General features: G+C 46.5%; 2 protein-coding genes across 5 annotated transcripts in view; one reads left to right on the forward strand and one right to left on the reverse strand.

The window, feature by feature from the left end:
- The window catches only part of LOC146445071 (alpha-2-macroglobulin-like), a 37,336-nt gene extending 19,669 nt beyond the window's left edge, over positions 1–17,667 (forward strand). For 3 of the 4 annotated variants that reach the window (XM_085066983.1, XM_085067001.1, XM_085067008.1), the window contains exons 18-36: positions 710–839; positions 1,112–1,340; positions 2,405–2,531; positions 3,126–3,247; positions 5,606–5,657; positions 6,288–6,371; positions 6,469–6,645; positions 7,511–7,595; positions 7,784–7,940; positions 8,173–8,247; positions 10,411–10,576; positions 11,672–11,895; positions 12,252–12,470; positions 12,832–12,959; positions 13,310–13,400; positions 13,885–13,959; positions 14,376–14,478; positions 15,063–15,104; positions 16,534–17,667. In XM_085066983.1, coding sequence (XP_084923109.1) covers positions 710–839; positions 1,112–1,340; positions 2,405–2,531; positions 3,126–3,247; positions 5,606–5,657; positions 6,288–6,371; positions 6,469–6,645; positions 7,511–7,595; positions 7,784–7,940; positions 8,173–8,247; positions 10,411–10,576; positions 11,672–11,895; positions 12,252–12,470; positions 12,832–12,959; positions 13,310–13,400; positions 13,885–13,959; positions 14,376–14,478; positions 15,063–15,104; positions 16,534–16,559 — 2,312 coding nt within the window. In that variant the 3' untranslated portion in view covers positions 16,560–17,667. The remainder of the gene's footprint in view (positions 1–709; positions 840–1,111; positions 1,341–2,404; positions 2,532–3,125; positions 3,248–5,605; positions 5,658–6,287; positions 6,372–6,468; positions 6,646–7,510; positions 7,596–7,783; positions 7,941–8,172; positions 8,248–10,410; positions 10,577–11,671; positions 11,896–12,251; positions 12,471–12,831; positions 12,960–13,309; positions 13,401–13,884; positions 13,960–14,375; positions 14,479–15,062; positions 15,105–16,533) is intronic. The other variant, XM_085066992.1, reaches the window with a different exon arrangement.
- A 1,014-nt stretch (positions 17,668–18,681) lies between these two features.
- The window catches only part of A2M (alpha-2-macroglobulin), a 30,121-nt gene continuing 27,992 nt past the window's right edge, over positions 18,682–20,810 (reverse strand). Inside the window, exons 33-36 of the mRNA XM_085067022.1 lie at positions 20,713–20,778; positions 20,199–20,301; positions 19,575–19,616; positions 18,682–18,855 (exon numbers count right to left, since the gene is read on the reverse strand). Coding sequence (XP_084923148.1) covers positions 18,830–18,855; positions 19,575–19,616; positions 20,199–20,301; positions 20,713–20,778 — 237 coding nt within the window. The 3' untranslated portion in view covers positions 18,682–18,829. The remainder of the gene's footprint in view (positions 18,856–19,574; positions 19,617–20,198; positions 20,302–20,712; positions 20,779–20,810) is intronic.

Raw genomic sequence — 20,810 nt, forward strand, 5'->3', positions numbered from 1 at the left:
AGCTCCAATGAAACAACTGTAGTTTTTGGCCCAGAGACAGCTTCTGGCCTTCTATTCATAAGAAATCAGATCTTTGGTTTTGAGATGGAGGATTTGGCATCAGAGTACGGCCCCAAGACAGCTGCCTGCTTTGAGAAGATGTGAAGTCTTTTAAGGCTGATGGGAAAGCCTTTCATAAGGCACAACAGTATGCAACACTGTGAGAAAGCATCTTCCTGTATATTTGCTAATGGCCAGAGATGTAAAGATTCATATTCATTTTTTAAAAATTCCTAGATGGAGGGCTAATTGTGGCTTCTGTTTCTGGTCATGTATAAATGCAATCAATTCTTCAACCGGATTATTAAACTATATGCCATGGTAATATCTGGGGACAGTAAGTTTCACATTTGATTCTGTATTGCTATAGAAATATACCCTCAATAACATCACCATACATGGCTCTTTTGGCACTGCTGGGCTTGCTGGCAGTGGGGGAAGAGTGCTCAACTTGAGCTAATCTCTGTAAGAAGAGCAGCAACATTAAGAAAAATTAAATACTGAGATTGCAGCAGAGAAATTAATCTTTCCAGTGGCCAAGATGTCAAAGCTGTTCTTTCAGTTTAAAAATTTTACCTAGAAATAGCCACTACACGGAGGGAAAGTATGCGTCTGGTTTAGGATGGAGTTTGACACATCTTTTCTTCCTGTCCTTGAATAAATTTGCTAGTCTCTACAATGAGTCTGCGTGGAGAATTAAGTTATGATGACATGGTAGAAGATACGGTTGATGGCAATCCTATGGAGACTGTGCGGAAGTACTTCCCTGAGACATGGATCTGGGACATAGTTTCAGTGAGGTAAGTGTTTAAGGGAATGCAGAGTGTGGTCACTAGCCCAAAACCTTGGAATAGGTTAAAGCCTCAATGGAAGTACAGTATTTCAGTGAGAGGGGTATTTCTAGGGACAAGGGGATTTTTTAAGGTCATTAAGTATGTGATGCTATAGAGAAGCATGCAAAAGCCAGTGTCTGGTCAAGAGTTTGCTGTCAGAAGATGTTGCTCAGTAGGTTGAGAGGAGAAGAGAAGAACACCAGAATATAACAGAAATCTTGTTCTCTTTCCTTCACCAGCCCTGAGGGAAAAGCTGATCTAGAAGTGACCATCCCTGACACCATCACCGAGTGGAAAGCCAATGCATTCTGCACTTCAGCAGACACAGGCTTTGGCCTGTCCCCAACAGTGTCCCTGAGAGCCTTCCAGCCCTTCTTTGTGGAGCTCACCATGCCCTACTCTGTAGTGCGTGGCGAGTCCTTCACACTGAAAGCCACTGTTTTCAACTACCTGCCTGCCTGCATCAGGGTAAGAGATGCTCTCAGCTTTGCTCAGTCTAACAGCTTAGGGAAAACTGCAGTGGGTTGCTTTTAACAAGGTTTTCCAAGCCAGATGACTGATCTGCAAATATAATTTCAGATAGGTGTACATATGTAGGAATCCTTGTATTCAATGAAGAGGGTTTTCCTGCCAAAGTTTTGAAAGCTGCATTTGGTTCGGAGCCTAAAGCTCTGCTATTGAGACCCCCAGCCTTGTCATCACAAATTTCTGTCATTGTTCTATAGAAATACAGACCTCAGGTTCTTCACAGATCACAGAATCATTGCATCCCCATGTGGAATTTCGAGGTTCACCAGGATGGATACCTGTGTTCAGCCTTTGGTCTCATCTCACAAAACTTCACAGAAGATTTGCTGGAATGTGCAGACTTCCTGCAATTTGCTGCATCTGTCCCTAAGACACTGAGCAGAGCTATGTAGCTTCACCATTCTTATTTGTGGTTTTTTCCAACAAAAAAGACAAGGGAAAATTTGGGAAGTGATGTCTACAGAATCTCAATCACCTTTGCTCAGTTCTCTATAAATACAGATTTTTATTCTAAAATAAGTGAAGCTGAAACAAGGAGGGGCACTTATCCAATCATTCCAATGCACACTCATTGATGTCTTTCCTATTTTGTTTGCAATTTTCAGACGACATATTCCACTTTTCCTTGTTCCCTTATTCTACTTTTTCTTCTTCCCTCACTAGCTTCCCCACTGCTGATGTTTTATCTCTTCACCTAACTAATCATGGGGTGAGGGGGGTCTTGAATTCATGGCACAACTGGTCCCATGCTATTCATTTTCCCAGAATAGATTTCCTTTCCAATGATCCTGTTCTCTGCCCTTACCTCCCTGATCCCTTACAATTGTACAGATTTCAGTCTTTTCCCCCTGTATCAGGCAGTTCTTGCTCTGCAATACCCATGAGGTCCTCAGTCCCACAGTATAACCATCTCCACTACCTATTTCCCTGTACTGCATTGTCTGCAATAACTCCAGCTTCTCTGCAAGTCCAAACCTCATGACTTCTCTCTGTACAACTGGCAGGTCAGTGTGACTCTGGCTGAATCTACTCATTTCCTGGCTGTACCAGCAGGGAAAGAGGAAGAATCCTACTGCATCTGTGTGAATGAAAGAAAAACTGTTGCCTGGGCAGTAACACCAAGATCTCTAGGTAAGAGAAGATACTGGGATGAGATATCTGTGTATGGTATCAGATTTTTGGTGTGAGGAGCCAGGTGACTCCAAACCTGATTGGAAGGATCTTCTCTATGGCAGAAATGAGAAGTCCAACCCAGAGGTTGAGACACTACACTGGGTGTAGTGTTTCCAGGTCCTAAACAAACCATGTGTTACAGGCCATGGGTTTCCCAACATTTTAACAGAAATCATGAATTCCCTTCATGCATGCAAAACACCCAGACATTCCAGTTGAAAAGCTACAGATATCTTGTCTTAATGTGTCTGGGTCTGAAATATTTTAATCAAAGCTTCCTTTCTCTGAAGCTTCCCAGAAAAAGACCATTTGATTTATGAGACCTTCCCCATCACTACTCTTCATGCTGATGGACTAACGCTTGCTTGGGTAGCCATCACAGAGGAGGTGGTCTGGAAGGCTGCATCTGGACCGAGATAAAACCCTGTCTCAGATTTAGTTCTCCTCTTGGAAAAGCTTCTCTGTAATGCATCACAGAGTGTCCAGCACAAACACAAACCCATATTTCACTGGCTGTGCCTGGCAGGGCTGACTGACCCCTGTTTCCTCCAGGGCAGGTGGAGTTCTCAGTGACCACTGAAGCCCTACAGAGCCAGCAGCCCTGTGGAAACTCCATTGTGGAGACTCCTAAGAAAGGGAGGAAGGACACAGTCATCAGACAGCTGCTGGTGGAGGTACGTGGGCTGCTAATTTTGGTGGCACAGAAAAGTAGCAATAGGAACAGCAAGAGGTTCTGTGTGATAAAGGTTTTCTGGTTTAACAGGGAGAGCAGCAATAGTGGCTCATGGGACTCTTATTCTGCAAGCTTTTACAAAAGAAGCACTGATAAATCTAACAGAGGCCCACAGAGCCCATAACTCATAATGCTGCCATCTCACAGTCAAAGCAGGGTCTTACATTACATAGTGGGACACGAATAATAAGGCAGGCAATAATTACAGGTTTTTCCGAGACACCTCATATCAGAGATAAATGAGAAATCCTTGGGTTTGTCTGTAATAAATCATGGGGATAGGCTGTGAATGGAATACTGGCTGGAAAGCTTATGCTTTTCCTCCAGCTCATGGGCAGTACTCTGGAATATGGAACAGTCACCACAAACTACAAATATTTCTAAACAAAACTACCATCACTGTTTTGAATTGGTTTTATTATACTTCAAGGAATGTTCAAAACAGTGTAACTAACCCTTTATTTTTACATTCCTTTGTACACTTCTTTTTTTAAGCAGTGTTTTTCAATGATAAAAACATAGCTTTTCAAATTATAAGTTGCCAGTCATAAAATTAATCTGCAGTATAAGATTCCCTGAGATGGTATTAGCAAACAAACAGTACCAGCTTGTTTTATAGGGAAATCTATATAATAAATCCTCCTTACATTGCAGACATTCCAGTTTTCAGTAAGGAAGAGCTAGGATTCATATAGCTTCAGGAAATGTTTTGCTAACCTGAATGTAATGCTGGGACAACAACCCTCTCTGCTAGGCTTTCTTTTTTTTAATTATTTACAAATGGTTTTGAATGTATAATACATGAACAACTGTTTAACATTTCAGGAAATTTTCCTTTTTCATATACGCCTTCAGGAAAAAGACTGTTTGTTTTGTTCCTTGAAGATACAGGAAGATAGAGCACTGTAAAGCCTTTTCTCCCAGATGGCAGGGGAATGTAAATTACTGAACAAGTGTTAGAGTTACTTCCGTCAGGGTGTCTGAGAGATTGCTCATCCTATGCTTTTATTGCAATGTGGTAATTAATCTACAGCAAGCCCTGACAGGATGGAATTGGAGATTAGCATCCAAGGCTGAACAATTAATTAGCAGGGATGGATACAGTGTAACATGCATGGGGTGAAGCTGCATTGTCATGAATACATGGATGACAATATTCTCTGCAGCAGGCAGCACATCCCAGAGACAGAGAAGTAAGTGTGCCAGAGGCCCCAGGGCATCTTCTTGCCCCTCCAGAAACCAGGCTTCACTGAGAGTTCTTTGGGAAAAGGGATTTTTTTTTTCACCCAGGAATTTCTCATCTGGAAAGGAAAATCTTTCAAAAAATTACAGTTTGTATGTTTTCATTTCCTGTTGAAATGTTTAAAATCAAACAGAACAATGGATTTCTAATTTAGTTGCATATCAGAATTACATACTGAAACAAACAAGAAGGTGCCTTTTCAAACAGAAGCATTTAGCTCTGTCACAGTTTATCCAAAAAGCTTTTTCTTTCTTATTTTTCTTTTTTCCTGCTCTTTTAATACTTTTCTGTCTTTTCATGCTGAAGAATGAGAGACAATGTATTCTCACTGTGTGAGAAAGTGAAGACAATAACACCATTTTTACATGCTGGGAAAAATATCAGCTGTCAAAAGCTGGAACCAGGAGCAAAACAATGGGAACTCTCCTATTTAGAGGTTAAAAAATTGATGCAAGGAGCTCACTAAAATAAACTCTGACCAAAAAATTTTCTAGTAAACATTTGATTCCTGAGTTTTCTTCAAAATATTTTCACCCATCTCAACAGACTGGACTACAAGTTATTAACCAGTTGACAGTGGCAGATATTTAAATTTTTGTTGTTGTAAGATGTCACTTGTGGGTGCATTGGAGTGCTCCAGTTGCCACCAGTCAAAGTTCCTGCATACATATCCTCCCAGTGTGCCAGGCACTCAGCCACCACCACAGCCTGGAGAGCTCTGCCACACTGGGCCACAGGGGGTGGCACCTTGGATGACAGGGTCCCATGGCTCTGTTAGCACTCTTGGTAACATCACCTTGCATGTTATCTCCATCACACCCTGGGCAGCTGCAGGGCTTCTCTCAGTAATAAGAAAGAACATGTACTACATTTCATACTTGTAATTAGCCAGTATGTTACAGTCCTCAATTAGCCTCAGTTTAGCACATGGAGGAGAAAACTTTCTAGGCAATTTTCAAAGAGTCCCTTTTAGTTTCTCTTTTGATATTTGTTCCTTTTCTCTGTTGCTGCTGTTTCTCATTTTTTGCTTTTTTCTTTCTTGCCCTTCTCCCCAAGCCGGAAGGGACTGAGGTGGAAACCACATACAACTCTGTGCTCTGTGCATCTGGTAAGAGTCATTTATTTTCTAAGACTTTCTTTGCTGAGGCAGAAACTAAAGACAAAGGGAGAAGAAAAGGTTTGGGAATGCTCCACTCTGAGAAGAAAGGAATAGGGATCTGATTAAATTGAACAAACTAGATGTAAGTCCAACTGTTAGTGAAAACAATTCTTCCTGGAAAACAAGAGCTGAGGATATAATAGTGTCTACAATTAGAGAGGGGGAAGCATATCTTTTAGGAAATGAGGCTGGCCAGGCCAATGCAGGGAGAGAACATTTGGGATTTGATAAGGTTGTCTCTAATGCCTTTCATTTAACAGCAAACCAGACTCTGCAGTAAGCAATGTCTGCCCACCAAAGCAGAAGAGCCATGAAAATAGGCTGGGAAAAGTGTATGTCAGTCAAGGCTGGTTGATGGTGCCATGTAGAAGTCCATGACAATCTGTGTGTGAGGGTGTTGCACTCCCAACACAAAATTTGCAGGATGGGGAAACTTTGACAACAAAATTACAGATGAATGGATTTGTTGAAGTCAGGAAACCCTTCTTCAGGGGATGGTGTCTCACCCACTGATAGATGCTACCCATGCATGTAGATATATCTGGACTTGTAACCAAGTTAATCTGCTTTTTATCCCAGAAGAGTCAGCGTCAGATACAGTCTCCTTGGTTCTCCCAGAGACAGTAGTGGATGGCTCAGCCAGAGCATATTTCTCAGTACTAGGTAAGTGAAACCTCCTTAAAGTGTCACATGCTATTGCCAGTTCAGGCTGCGCTCAGTCTAATGGCCAATTTATGCCGAAAATTGTCCCTTTCCCCAGGTGACATCATGGGCACTGCCATGCAGAACCTGCACCAGCTCCTCCAGATGCCCTTCGGCTGTGGGGAGCAGAACATGGTCCTGTTTGCACCCAACATCTACGTCCTGGACTATCTGAACAAGACAGGGCAGCTGAGTGAGGAGGTCAAATCCAAGGCCATTGGATACTTAATAAGTGGTGAGATGGGACACGGATTTTGCCTTTGTATTCATCCCTTCCCTTGGCTACTGGATAAGGACACCTTTGGCCAGTGGCCTGGATGATCTGCTTGAGGCTGTGTCTAGAAAGGAGCAGGATGCTGGCAGGTTAGGGGTAGACAATACAGTATCTATAAGAAGGAATCCCACACTCAGTTGGAGGTACAGGGTGACAGACAACAGCATCCAAACTGGGACACAGAAAAAGTCCAGGGCTGGCAATAACTCAGGATTTCCCTCCAAAAGAAAAGGACTATATGAAATACATAAATCAGACTATAATCCTGGCAGCTGCTTATGTAGATCTTGAATTCTCCTTAGGATTGAGGTGTAGAAAGTATTTCTCATCTTTGACCAGGGCAGAATTTTACATTACCTAGGTCACATTGACAGACACAACACCAGTACATATGCATGACTAGCAAGGGGCTGTTTTGGCTCAGTTATTTTTGCAGGAAAATTGCCCTCCAAAGATAATTATCCTGTTTTCTGCATTCCTATCATGTGTAGGACTCATATTTTTAATCAGTTTTCCTTTGGGAACTATTCTTCCATTTCTCTCAAGTCTAGAATGCATTTCCCTCTCCTCATAAAGTCTTGGGCAGAGAGCAGTAATGACCACAGATACCCAGTTTCCAGGTGGTTTTGTGAGAGGAAGAGCACAAGAATAGAGATATTCAGAGCTGGGAGTTTGCCTGACCTTCTTCTGTAATACTGACCAGCATAGCTCACACTTGTGCCCTTCTTTAAGGAGGACACTGTGTCCCATGTCTGCTACAATTCCTTTGCATGGCTCTTTGAAAAGCACTGTGACAGCTGAAATATTTTTTCACTGTCCATTTCAGGGTATCAAAGGCAACTGAAGTACAAACATCGGGATGGTTCTTATAGCACCTTTGGGCCACGTTATGGGCAAGTGGGAAATACCTGGTAAGATTTCAGTACCACTGGCTTTTCATTCCTGCTTTTCATGCCCTCTCATTCCTCAGTGTTCTCTTGTGCTTGGTCATTGAGGAGTTTGGAATGGAGGTGGAAATGAAGTTATGTGGGCCTTATGGCCTCTGATGGATACAGGGCCTGCTCAGGATGTCTTGGTTCCCTCTATCACTTTCTTTCAGGCTCACAGCCTTTGTCCTCAAGTCCTTTGCCCAGGCTCGGCCTCACATCTTCATAGAGGAGAAGCACATCCAGGATGCTTTGAGCTGGCTTACTCAGAAGCAGAAGGAAAACGGCTGTTTCCGCAGCTCTGGGACACTCCTGAACAATGCTATGAAGGTAACATGTCACCTGCTTGGCTCCACATGGGCTTTGTCAGGCTGGAACTTGACCACAAGTCACTCTGGGATCAACAGAGTTATTTCAGCACAAAGTCAACAGCATCTTCTGAAGGACTTAGCATGTAAAGAAGGCCAGGAAGAATTTGTCCCCTGAAGGATGTAGATATGTAACAAGGAAGAAGCCAGTGGTGCTGTGTTGAATCAACAAATATTTTTGTGTTTTCCTGCAGGGTGGAGTGAATGACGAGGTCACACTAGCAGCCTACATCACTATTGCACTTCTGGAGATCCCTCTGCCTGTGACGGTATGTGTCTGCATCCCAACCTGAGCCACAGATGGTACTAACCTGCCCTACTAATGCCCCAGCACCCAGATTATCAGTCCCTTGACCTTTGGAAAGAAGAAATCCTGTCTGAAAAGTCTTCCCATTCAAGCCTAAACTGAACTAACATTTTCTTCCATTTTCCTCCCCTGTCCAATCCTGTCTCCTATATACATTTCACTTAATATTTTTCTGAGTTCTTTCATGGACAACAATGGATTTGCTTCTTACAGCTTGGAATGACAGTGAGTTAAATAGTATTTAAGTCTCAGAAGTGAGCCAAATAGGTTTTCTACACCTACAGAAATCTCACTTTGTTTCTTTGTACATTCCTGTTGAACCACTCTTGGGCCCAATGTGCAGACACAACACCACAGGTCTCTGAAAAAGGCTAGCACACTCAGGCATTCATTCTCATTTCCTTTGCTTCTTCTAGATGGTTTTATGGGAAATCCCCTCCTTAGTGCTTGGAGAATTAAGGTATACCTTTAGGTAATAAAGTATACCTACAGAGAATACCATCATGGCAGTCTGTGCAAAGCCTGAAGCCTTCTTAAGAGCAGTGTGGGTTTGGTCATTCTGACCCCCTGACTTTGAGACAAGATGGCAGTGCAGGTAAAACTGGGGTATGAATCACAGCAGAAGGACTGCTGAGCCAGTGTGGTTGCCAGGCTGCTGCAATCCCTCTGCTCCAAATGTCATAGGGACTCTTTTGTGTCTAAAGTTTTTCCCTGTGTAGCAACAACCATCAGAAAGAATTATTTTGTCAGTAGGGTGACATGGCAATAACTTAATTGGAAGAATATTCTTTCTCTGTTATGTATTGTATTTAGAAGTCAAGCTCTCAGGCAGCACTGTACTAGGTAACAAGGATGTTTTCCAGCTCCCTGTCTGAGTCTAAAACTACCACAGAATGTGAAGGAAGGGGTTTGTCAAAATCTGAGTGGGGCATGGGTGCATTTCAAGCTGAGCTGCATGAACTCCTAAGATTAGCACAGTCCTTAAAAAATTAAGGCAATTGGCAATCATACAGAGTATTTATATAAGTAAAATAAGCCATATTAAACCCTCATTAAAAATCCTACTGGCACTGTCCTGAGCATGTGTGTTTACTGCCACATACTGTCATTAGTCTGGTCTCCTCCCCAATACTTACCTTACAAACAGTAGTAGGCATGGGAAACCTTAGGTGAGGCATAGACACCCAATCTTGGTTTTATTCTTGGCTTTCTTAAAAACAGCTGAATTGCTTCTCCAAAACGAGTCACAAAATATTTCATCTCCCAGTAGACACACAGTGAAAGTCAAAGTACAAAGCAACAGAAAAATGTATCTTTTCCTTCTAGACCCTTTACTAAGCTGTAAATGTGCTTTTAGCTTGCAGGTCATGGAATGCTCTTTCAATTTTGTAGCAGCTTTTCCACCAGAAATGAGAAGTAGTCATGTCTCTTCCTGGAAGGTTATGGGGTCAAAGTGTCTGTTAGTCATAACACCATGCTAAGTACCTACTTTTTATTTTGCTGTAGTGATTTCACTCTTAGGCAAAAACATGCATTTTTAATGACAACATCACAAAAAATATTCCAGAAAATACAAAAATCCTCAGATTTTTTCTTGTGCAGAGATAGAGTTTACCACCAAAGCAGAATCTACGTTACTTCCAACAAAGTGAATTTTTTTTTCAAAACACTCTGGAAAAGGGGAATCAAACAAATAGGAATGGACAGAGCAGAGGGTGAACACAGAACAGTCTCAGGGTGATAGCTGGAGAAGTCAAGCCAGTATTCAGAACACATAAAGCAAAGAAGTATTTCAGAGAACTCCTCTTACCTGGAAAAAAAATCCCACCAGTAATTCTTCTGAAGGAAGAAGGAATGGAGCCCTGCTTCACAGTCTTTAAATCAAACTGAGAAAAGCCATTACAACAAGATATATTAAAGAAAAGTAGATTCAAGATAAGGAAGAGCATTGGCTGCCCGTTTGTTCTAGAGATTACTAGACCTGGAGGGAAGAGATACACAATGGTAAAATCTTTCTCAGGCCAGAGTGGGGATGCTAAGGCTTTACAGGTACCATCCATAAACCTGTTGTTCTAAGATAGACTTCCAACATAATTGCCTCCTGCTCAGTCTCCCTCTCTTCCAGCATTCAGTGGTGCGGAATGCTCTGTTCTGCCTGGAAACAGCAGCAAATCAGCAGGAAAACCATGTGTACACCAAGGCACTGCTGGCATATGCCTTTGCCCTGGCAGGAAACAGGGAGAAGCGGAAGGCATTGCTTGACTCACTTGAAAAGGAAGCTGTGAGAAAGGGTGAGTGTTCCTGGTGGGACATGGCTTTCAGCAGCCTTACATCTTCCCTTGGCAGAATGGCTTTTGTTGGTGGGGCAATGGCTGCAGGACTTGCCCTCTGTGGGTAGGGAAAGGTGGAGAGAGAGGAAAGATTTGTGCCACGGATTTACATTTCTGAGAAGTCCCTCTCAGTGCCCAGTCCTTCTTCTCTGCTCCGAAGGAGCTCAGCAGGAAGCACCAGGCAGCATTCCCTTGGGATGGCTCTGCCACTGCCTCTCCTCAGCCCACTCCTCTCGCCACGCCAGGCACTGCTCAACAAAGGCTTAGCAATGCTCAGGGACCTTCCTTCCTTCCCTCCTTCCTTCCTTCCTTCCCTCCTTCCTTCCTTCCTTCCTTCCTCCCTCCCTGCCTGCCTGCCTGCCTTCCTGCCTTCCTGCCTTCCAGGGTATGGCCTCAACATAGAACAAAGGTGACCTTGCACAGCACAAGCCATGTCAATCAGAGAAGAGATGGGTGTGCTGGGGGAAAAAATGAACAGGGTATTTTGGAGGGAACAGAAGAAATTCAGAGTCTGTGGGGAAAATCCTGTAATCCCTTGGAACTAATTTGTTTAAGTCAGGCTGCACAGTGGCTTTGCTCATGCAGTGGGTAGTGGAACTGTGAAGGGAGTATCCCCCACACCTTTTGCCTTCTCCACCTGCAGGTGCCTGTTAAGAAGTCCTGGTCACATTTTTAGGCTGTTTTCCCTCACAGATCTTGTCACTGCCCGACCCCAACATCTCTACTCACAAAGGGAGGGAGTGGCAAATGACCTCCTCCTGAGGTCTCTGATTCCCAAGCCCATAAATGTCCATGTGAAGGGGAGATATGGACATGGATATGTGGTGGATATGGACATGGAGTCTAGGACAAAGTGGGGTCTAGGCTTGAGGCTCAGCAGACTCATACTCATTTGTAAACCTGCAAAATGTGTAAACCTGACCCTTCCCACTTCACCCTGCATGACAGACACATCCTGGAGGCTCTGTCCTCCCAGCTGGAGCAGCAGCAGATGAAGAAGTGCCTTGCAATAATTAATAGTAACAATTGCTTCTTGTCTCCCTGCCTCCTGTGCAGATGGGTCTGTGCACTGGCAGCGGCCTGGGAAGGAGCCAGAGGCTGATCTCCCCTACTATCGCCCCCGAGCTCCCTCTGCAGAAGTGGAGATGACAGCCTATGTGCTCCTGGCTCACCTCACCTCGCAGCCAGCCCCGGCCCAGGAGGAGCTGGCATTTGCAGCCCTCATTGCAAAGTGGATCAGCAGTCAGCAGAATCCCAATGGAGGCTTCTCCTCCACCCAGGTGAGCTGCTTCCCTCTGGCCTCCTCACACATCCACATCAGAAGATGGGACATGTCAGAGAGCCAGGTGGGAGCACAGGATGGTTTGTCAGGAAGGTGGGAATTGTAGCTCTGCCACAGATCCATGCAGCACCTTTCCTGGTGGCCAGGTTCCTGAGAGGCTGCAGGCATGTCAGGTGATGCCTCTGGGGAGGGAAATAGGCTGAAGATGCTCTTTCCCTCTGTCTTTTCTTCTTAACACTGGAGAAAGTGAAGGATGGAGGGGAGGGACTGCTGACAGAGAGGGCAGGCTGTAGGAGGACAGGCTATGGAAAGGCTAATTGCATCCCCCTGGGTGCTGGGACTCCTCTCTTTCAGGACACAGTGGTGGCTCTCCAGGCCTTGTCCCTGTATGGAGCTGTCACCTATGCCAAGAGTGGAGCAGCTTCCAAGGTGGCCCTGCGATCTGCAGGGGAATTCCAGCAAGACTTCCAAGTGGATCCCACCAACCGGCTGCTGCTCCAGCGCATGGCCCTTCCCCAGGTGCCAGGGGACTACAGCGTGCAGGTGTCTGGTGAAGGATGTGTCTACCTGCAGGTGAGGCTGATGGGGACAGGTGGCTTCCTGGGAGGGGAGCCCCTTGCCAGGCAGGGCCAGGGAGAGGACAGTCATAGAATCATCCAGGTGGGAAAAGAGCCTACAGACCATCGAGTCTTTCCATTGAGGGGCAGGAGAAAAATAACAGGAGAGAGGGGAGAAGTGGGAGGGAAGGCTCTGGGTGAAGGGAAGAGGGTAAGAAGAGCAGAGATATGTGGAAGAGAAAGAGTGTGAGGGAAGGCTCTGTATTGAGGAGGAGCTGTGAGAATGGGAGAAGAGGGGAGGATGGGTGGGAGAGGATCCCCTCTGTCCCTGCTGAGCAGGCACACACACTGACACAGAGCTGATGGCTGTCCCCTAGACCAGCCTGAGGTACAACGTGCAGCCCATGCAGGAGGAGGCTCCCTTCATGCTTCATGTCTACACAATCCCAGAGACATGTGTGGACTCCAAGGCTCACAAGGTCTTTGACATTGGCATAAATGTCAGGTGAGTCTGCATTTTGGTCTGAGCTTTCCTGTTGTACCATGGGAACTGGGGGAGGTCTGGCTGTGCCCAGGATGGACCAGCCCTGGGGGTGCAGCACATTCCTGGCAAGGTGGTCAGGAGGCAGCTGTTCTGTGAGGAGAGGCTGTGGAGGAAGGACTTGTCCTGCTGTGTGGGCAGCCCAGGGCTGGGCTAGTGAGAGGCTGCACAGATGACTAGAGGAAGCTGGCATAGCTGGAGAAGAAGGTGCTGGACTGCCAGGGCTCTGTGGGGTTCCCAGTGCTATGGAAGAGCTGGAAGTGTGCCCAGCTTTGAGTTGATGTGCACTGAATCTTTGTTGCTTGGTTCCTTAGTTACACTGGGGAGCGCAATGGGTCCAACATGGTGATTGTTGATGTGAAGATGCTGTCGGGATTTGTCGCCTTGAAATCCTCAGTGAGGAAGGTAGGGTGCTCTGTGAAGCATTTCTTTGAGTACATTTGTCCTTAATTTGAGGCATCAATTTCTTTATTCAAAGGAGCATTTTATTATTTTCCTGGTGTCTTCTCCACTCTTACACCTGTCCATCTTTTCGTCCAGGTCTTTCACTCCTCATCTGTGGAGGAGGGGTAAATGAGGGATGCCAGCATCAGCATTCCCTTCCCACTCCTCTTGCTCTTGTGGTAGTTTACAGTTATTCAAATACATGTGCAGTTTAGCCCCAGATCAAAAACTGGAAGTAGACCATCAGGTCTAATTTCTGGGACTAAGGAGCCTTGGGAGATACATGACAGCCATGACAATGCCAGTCCTTCATTGCATTTTGTGTCAAGGTGAAAGAGCCTGAGATTGTGGGAGCTGGGGGAAATCTTATTTTGCAGGGCTTCATACAAGAGTGTTTGACAAATCCCTTCAGATCATCAAGCTCTTCCATGTCTCCTTTTTCCAGCTCTCAAACACAAGGTATCACCAGATCCAGCGAACAGAAGTGAACACAAACCATGTTTTGCTGTACATCGAGCAGGTGAGCACTAACCCAGGGCTGCTGAGGGGCACACAGTGAGCTCTGCAGCACAAGGGCAAGAGCAGGAGATAGAGATGGAGATGGAGTGCATTGCTAACCATCTCCAGGCTTGTAAACACACAACATAAACAAGTCACTGACCTTGTCTGTCTCATAGGAGACAACTGTCCCAGCCCTGAGCAGGCATTCCCTCCACCCTGTGCACAGATCAGGCTCTGACCTCTCCACCAGCAGAGCCTGCCCAAGGGAGGGAAAGGTCCCAGGGTTTCCCCTGCCCCTCAGCCAGTCCTGCAGCCTCATGTCTGCCCAGGGCATGGGTAGCCAGAGAGAGCATGGGAGTCTGGGGTCAGTGAGGAGGCAAAGGGGAGCCTCACAGAGCACAGCCCCCCTGAGCCTGTCCTGCTTCCCTTCCCCAGCTGGGCAGGGAGACCCTCAGCTTCTCCTTCACGGTGGAGAGGGACATCCTCGTGCGGGACTTGAAGCCAGCCCAGGTGAAGGTCTATGACTACTACGAGACAGGTGAGTGCAGGGCTGGCAGTGCCATGGAGCGAGGGTGGGCAGTGGGACACACTGAGTGGCACAGGAGCTCTGGGGACCCACAGCTGCCCCTGGCCTGGCATCAGCACCCCAGCCCTGCCTGAGCTCTGGGGCTGCACAGGGGCCTGGGGCAGAGCCATGGGTGCTGGGTTGCTGTGTCCATTCCTGGCCCTGCAGTGTGGCTGTGCCTGTGCTTCCAGGCAGGCCTGCTGCTCCTTGTGCCCCTGCTGTCCTGGCTGCTGTGCCAGGGGGTCAGTGACAGAGCTGTTTGTCCCCAGCTCAGCCCAGTGTGCTGGTAGGAGGTGTCTGAGCAGCCCTGGGCTACATTGGGCTGGAGACCTGCTGGAGCGGCCTGTGCAGGGTGGCTCTGCCTTGCTGCCACTGCCCCTGGACATGGCTGGGACTGGGGCTGCCTCACCCCAACTGGGATGGCTGGGGGAAACTGGGGATGGTGGCACCAGCCTGCTCTGGGGGCCTGGGAAAAGCATCTCTCTGGCACTCGTCCCTCTGCCAGCAGTGCCAAGGGTCATGACAGCTCACTCTCTCCCTTCCCTTCTGTGTTCCAGATGAGTTTGCCACAGAGGAATACAGTGCTCCCTGCACCACAGGTAGGGTACTACTCCCTTCACTGTTCTCTACATCTTCTTCAATATATTTTTATCTTCCAGCCAGCACTTGTCTCATGCTTTTTGAATTTGGATAACATCAGCCCAACATACAGACACAGAACTTGCATATAAAACTGGGAGCATGGGAGCCACAGAGACTGCAAGTTTGCCTTTGGTAGCTACTGTCTGGAGGAAAAACTCCTTCCTGCTCAGGTTCCCGCTGCCCCAGCAGGATATGGGTCTCTCAGGAGGCAGCTGTGCCTCAGGACCCCGGGCAGCCAGCCCTCAGTCTTGGTTTGGAGTCTGAGCTGGCAGGACAGAAGGCCACATGTGTTTGGCTTTGGAGCACAGCTAATTTAGGAGCTTCTGAAAAACCTCTGACCAAGGTTATTGCCTCCATCCTCTATGAAGTCATCAAATGTGAAGATTGGCAGGTCTTGCTTTCCATCAGTTACCCAGTTTCAGGTGTTTGGAATATGGAGGCTCTGGAAAGCAGAGTTCCTGGGAAGTGGTTTTTCACAGGGCCTGGCTGTGGCACCTGCAAACAAAGTAATTTGGACTTGGGGAAGGCAAAATCTTTGCCTCTTGCTGGTGATAAATGGTGACATTTTTCTCCTTTCATGTTTTTATCTGATGTCTGGAAAAGAGCCTGAGCTCCCACACTTCTATTCCCTACTGCTTGTTAACCTGTATCTATGTCCATAAGTATAGCTCTTTTCTGCTGATTCTGGACCTACAGCCTCCCTTCATGGAAAAATGTGCACAAGTCCTAAGAGATATTGGGTGGATAGTAAAACATTTCCAAAGGGTATTTTGCTGTGGTTTGGTTGTACAGTGTGAGACTCATGGGGAGGCCTTAGATTTTAGGCTACTTTTCCTCACTTCTATTAGAAGGCAGAGATTTTATCTTCCTTGGAAAGGGTGATGGGAAATTGCTACTTAAGAGGCTCATCCACTGGTCTAGATGTACAAAGGTGGCGTGCACTGACTAAAAGGCAGATCTCAGTTACCAAACTCCCTTCCCTGCCCTGCATAGTAGAACAATAGAGTACAGATTTCTTCCACTCTTTGCAGAGAAATTGATAGAGTACGTCTCACTGCTACACTGACCAGCCTTGCCTGTTTGCACTGTGCTCCTGTGTACATCTCAGTTGTGACAAATCCCACTTTGCTGATCTCTCCCAGTGGGTCAGAGAGAATTTTAGCCCTCTCTCAACCTCACAGAGCCTTGAAGGTGATGAGTATTGAATGCTGTGGATTCAGGTCCTCCACCCTGGTAAAACAGCAATTCACTCACTGTGCTGTGCTTCACACACAATGTGGCTTCCACATCCATATCTTGCTCTCTCTCTCTGTCTCTCAGCCTGAGAAGGGAGATGGACATATTTCTCTGACTCCTGTTCCCTCCCATCTTCTTTCATCCTTGCAGAGGAAATAGACCAGGGAAAGGAGTGATGAACACTCCCAGATGCTGGAACCTGCCTGCCTTACCACCATCACCACAGTATGACAGATGAATAATGCCTGCAAGGAATGGAATATGAACTTTACAAATAAATTAACTGTACTCACCAATGATTTTTGAACAGTTTGTTCCCAATTTTGGATTTTCCTGCTCATCTTTCAGTCACAGCTTTAATCTCTTTGGTTTCACAAGTTAAAGAGTAACCCGTCTAACAATTCTTGTGTGCAGGAAAATAAGGCTAACAAGTGGCGAAAAAAAAAAAGAGGACAGAATTATTTAAGTGGGGGTCAGCCTTTCTAATGTATCTCTCTCTGTGTTATGTTCTCTGAACTTACCATCTGAGGTGCAGTCTAATCAATGGAGAAGGACAGGTACTTCTTGGGAACAATTTTTCCCCCCTAGCTTACAAACCACAACCTTGATTGAGTTTTGGTCTCTGCAGAGGCCAATCCATGTCTCTCACCAGTAGGCAACCTGGAAGATCAATTAATGTTACATGAAATTCAGCCTCTGTGATCTTCCCTGTAGACAACCCTCCTGGGATTGCTCCTTGTTTGTAGAAGAGTGGGAGGAGACACAATCTGCCCTCTTCTGAGATTAGAGTGTCTGGAGGGCAGGAGGGGTGTGTGCATGCATTCTGCCTTTGGTGCTAACTTACAATGATTTGTTCTCCAGTTGAAGCTTGGGCCTTCTTGTGGAAGCTTCCATTATCTTCTGCCTGCTGCCTCTGGGAGATTCCCAAGGAGAAACTAATGGCATTTGCCATTAGCATACCTGCCTAAATCCAGTTTAAATGGTGCATTCATTTAAATCACACAGTTGCTTTGGTGAAACTGTCTGTAGGCCTCTTAGATGTCTCCAGGAATGATCCCCCTTTCTGGGTTTTGTCTCATGAATTTGTGGTTTTAACTCTTGAATGCAAAAAGATCTTATGTAACTGTTTATTCTCATGAAATGCTTATTGTTAAGTATCATGGCATATTGTGCATCCAACGTGTGCACAGCTAGCTGTTCCCTCCAATTTTTGGTTTAGTGTGCCTGTACAAACAGTGTTACTGAGAACAAATAAAATTCGTCATCTATTTTGCTAGATATTAATATTATGTCACTTTGTCTTCTGTGGTGTTTGGGGTTTACACACTCAAGGCCTTTTGACACCTCATATTCAGAGGAGTCTGTGAAATGAACCAGCTCCAGTGACAGCTGAGCAAAATTTCTAACACAGCTACATTACATTTTGTTTTGATTTAGAAATAATACAGCCATCTATTTTTCCTTCCATGAGGCAAGTGCTTTTCCAGAGAAAAGGGGAGGGTCTGTATTTATGAAAGAAGCTACATGAGGGACTCCTTTAGGTGTGTTTGCTTAAGCTTATGTTGGCAGGGTGAAAGGCACCTCTGCACATAGAAACATGGAAATAAAACACACACGGTGCCACAGGACCTTTTGAACTAAGGCTGACTGCCTCTGCATCCCTGTGAGAGATCTATACCAGAGAAAATATGACCATTTGGAAAATTTACATGAAAAATGTTTAACCCAAACTGCAAGATGGGAATCCAGGTCCTCCCCACTGAAATCTGCTGAAGCATTGTAAGCCCAGTTGTGAGGGAGTAGAAAAAAGTATTAAAAATTATTCAAAAAACCCAGAGGACATCTATGGGCCTCCACTGAGGGTAAGAGGATAAAGTTCTCATGAAAAATGAAAGGGGTTTTTCTCATCAAGTGGTTCGTGGTTGAAATTCTGACTAAGATTATCTTGAGTGCCATCATGTGTCACATGGAGGAGAACCAGGCAATCAGTCCCAGCTAGCACAGGTTTAGAAAAGGCAGGTCCTGCTTGACCAGCCTGACCTCCTTCTGTGAAAAGGTGATCCAATCAGTGGGGTCTGAGAAGGGCTGTGGATGTAATCTCACAGACTTCAGTAAAGCCTTTCACACAGTTTCCCACAGCATCCTCCTGGAAAAACTGTCTGTCCAGTGTGTGGACGGGTGTACCACCTTGCCATGGATGGCTCTGGACTGAAATCTCAGGCCATGACACAGTCTGAACCATGAATAGGAGGAGAGACAAGAGTAGCAGTAACAGAAAACAAGGCCAGAGACATCTGATGAGAATCAAGACTTAATTTATTTATAGTGTTGCTTCCTTTTTGCTTTTGAGGTGTCCTCCAACATTTCAATACCCTCCCCTTAATAAGATCTTCTAAGGGCAGAGACACACCAGCTGATTAGGCAAGGCTCCAACAAGATGCATTCTTCAGGAATTTCCTTGTTCAGCCTCAGCTGGAGGTGGGAAAAGGACAGAGTGAGACAAATATTCTGGTGAGTGGTGTCAAGAACCCTGGATATCTCTGTGTTCTGGTGGCTATGTGAGTTCAAGCCCTGTTAAACTATGAGAAACTGCTTCACCTAAAAATGCCCAGTTGCAGACACATAACAGAACGGGAATGGCTGGACATATTCAAAATATCTATGCTACAGAGAGGGAAGGCAGATATCCTGGAGATAGGCGAGCTATCCGAAAAGGATATTGAAAGGTCCTCATTAAAGAGATAACGTAAGTGAATAAAATCAACATTGCATCAAGATATTTGGGAGACAATTCCTGAGTACCTTTTAGTGTCTGCAGCATAGCAGATGTGGCCCTAAAAAGGGCAGAGACACAAAAGGCTTGAGTGTGGTGTTACATCCCAAAGGAGACTTAAAACTTATTTGCATAAAGTGACACAAACACAGAGGAAAAGACAATTGCCCCTGTACAAATGAAGGCAGTAACACTGAGATTGCTATTTTCAGTGAACAGAAATTAACTCTCACACAGGAAGTTGGGTGGCAGCATTGCTTTTGGTCTCTGTACTGGGATGGGGACTGCAGTAGGCACAGTGAAGATAAATGCTGAGAGTAAACACAGATCAAGGAAACACAAGGTCTACAAAGACACTAATTCAAGACAACCTGCAGTAGTCCCTGCTGGAGCATCTCGGTTGTTTGTGTGCACCTACCTGTGGTGCAGGGAGCACTGTATTCCTCTGTGGCAAACTCATCTGGAACACAGAAGGGAAGGGAGAGAGTGAGCTGTCATGACCCTTGGCTCTGCTGGCAGAGGGACGAGTGCCAGAGAGATGCTTTTCCCAGGCCCCCAGAGCAGGCTGGTGCCACCATCCCCAGTTTCCCCCAGCCATCCCAGTTGGGGTGAGGCAGCCCCAGTCCCAGCCATGTCCAGGACAGTGGCAGCAAGGCAGAGCCACCCTGCACAGGCAGCTCCAGCAGGTCTCCAGCCCAGTGTAGCCCAGGGCTGCTCTGACATCTCCTCCCAGCACACTGGGCTGAGCTGGGGACAAACAGCTCTGTCACTGCCCCCCTGGCACAGCAGCCAGGACAGCAGGGGCACAAGGAGCAGCAGGCCTGCCTGGAAGCACAGGCACAGCCACACTGCAGGGCCAGGAATGGACACAGCAACCCAGCACCCATGGCTCTGCCCCAAGCCCCTGTGCAGCCCCAGAGCTCAGGCAGGGCTGGGGTTGTGATGCCAGGCCAGGGGCAGCTGTGGGTCCCCAGAGCTCCTGTGCCCTTGGCGTGTCCCACTGCCCACCCTCGCTCCATGGCACTGCCAGCCCTGCACTCACCTGTCTCGTAGTAGTCATAGACCTTCACCTGGGCTGGCTTCAAGTCCCGCACGAGGATGTCCCTCTCCACCGTGAAGGAGAAGCTGAGGGTCTCCCTGCCCAGCTGGGGAAGGGAAGCAGGACAGGCTCAGGGGGGCTGTGTTCTGTGAGGCTCCCCTTTGCCTCCTCACTGACCCAAAGCTCCCACACTCTCTCTGGCCACCCATGCCCTGGGCAGACACGGGGCTGAAAGACTGGCTGAGGGGCAGGGGAAACCCTGGGACCTTTCCCCACCCTGGGGAAGGCTCTGCTGGTGGAGAGGTCAAGGCCTGATCTGTTCATGGGGTGGAGGGAATGCCTGCTCAGGGCTGGGAGGGAAATAGCAGTAAGTCTAAAATCTTAAGAGTTTGTAGTCAGAAAAAGAGAGCAAAATATTTAGTCTCATTCTTATCAGAGCCATGGTAGTTTTGAGTCCCAGATTTTTTGCCCTATGTAGCCAAAAGTCCCAATGCCTGTGTTTCTGCCCCATGCTCACCTTTTCCAGGTATAGTAGAACATGGTTGGTATTCAGCTCTGTGCGCTCAATAACAGGGCCTTCCAGCTGAAGAAAGAAGACCAAGATGTTACTGAGCT

This window comes from Lichenostomus cassidix, chromosome 1 (assembly GCF_008360975.1).
Source record: "Lichenostomus cassidix isolate B80296 chromosome 1, HeHo_3.0, whole genome shotgun sequence".
Taxonomy (NCBI): domain Eukaryota; kingdom Metazoa; phylum Chordata; class Aves; order Passeriformes; family Meliphagidae; genus Lichenostomus; species Lichenostomus cassidix.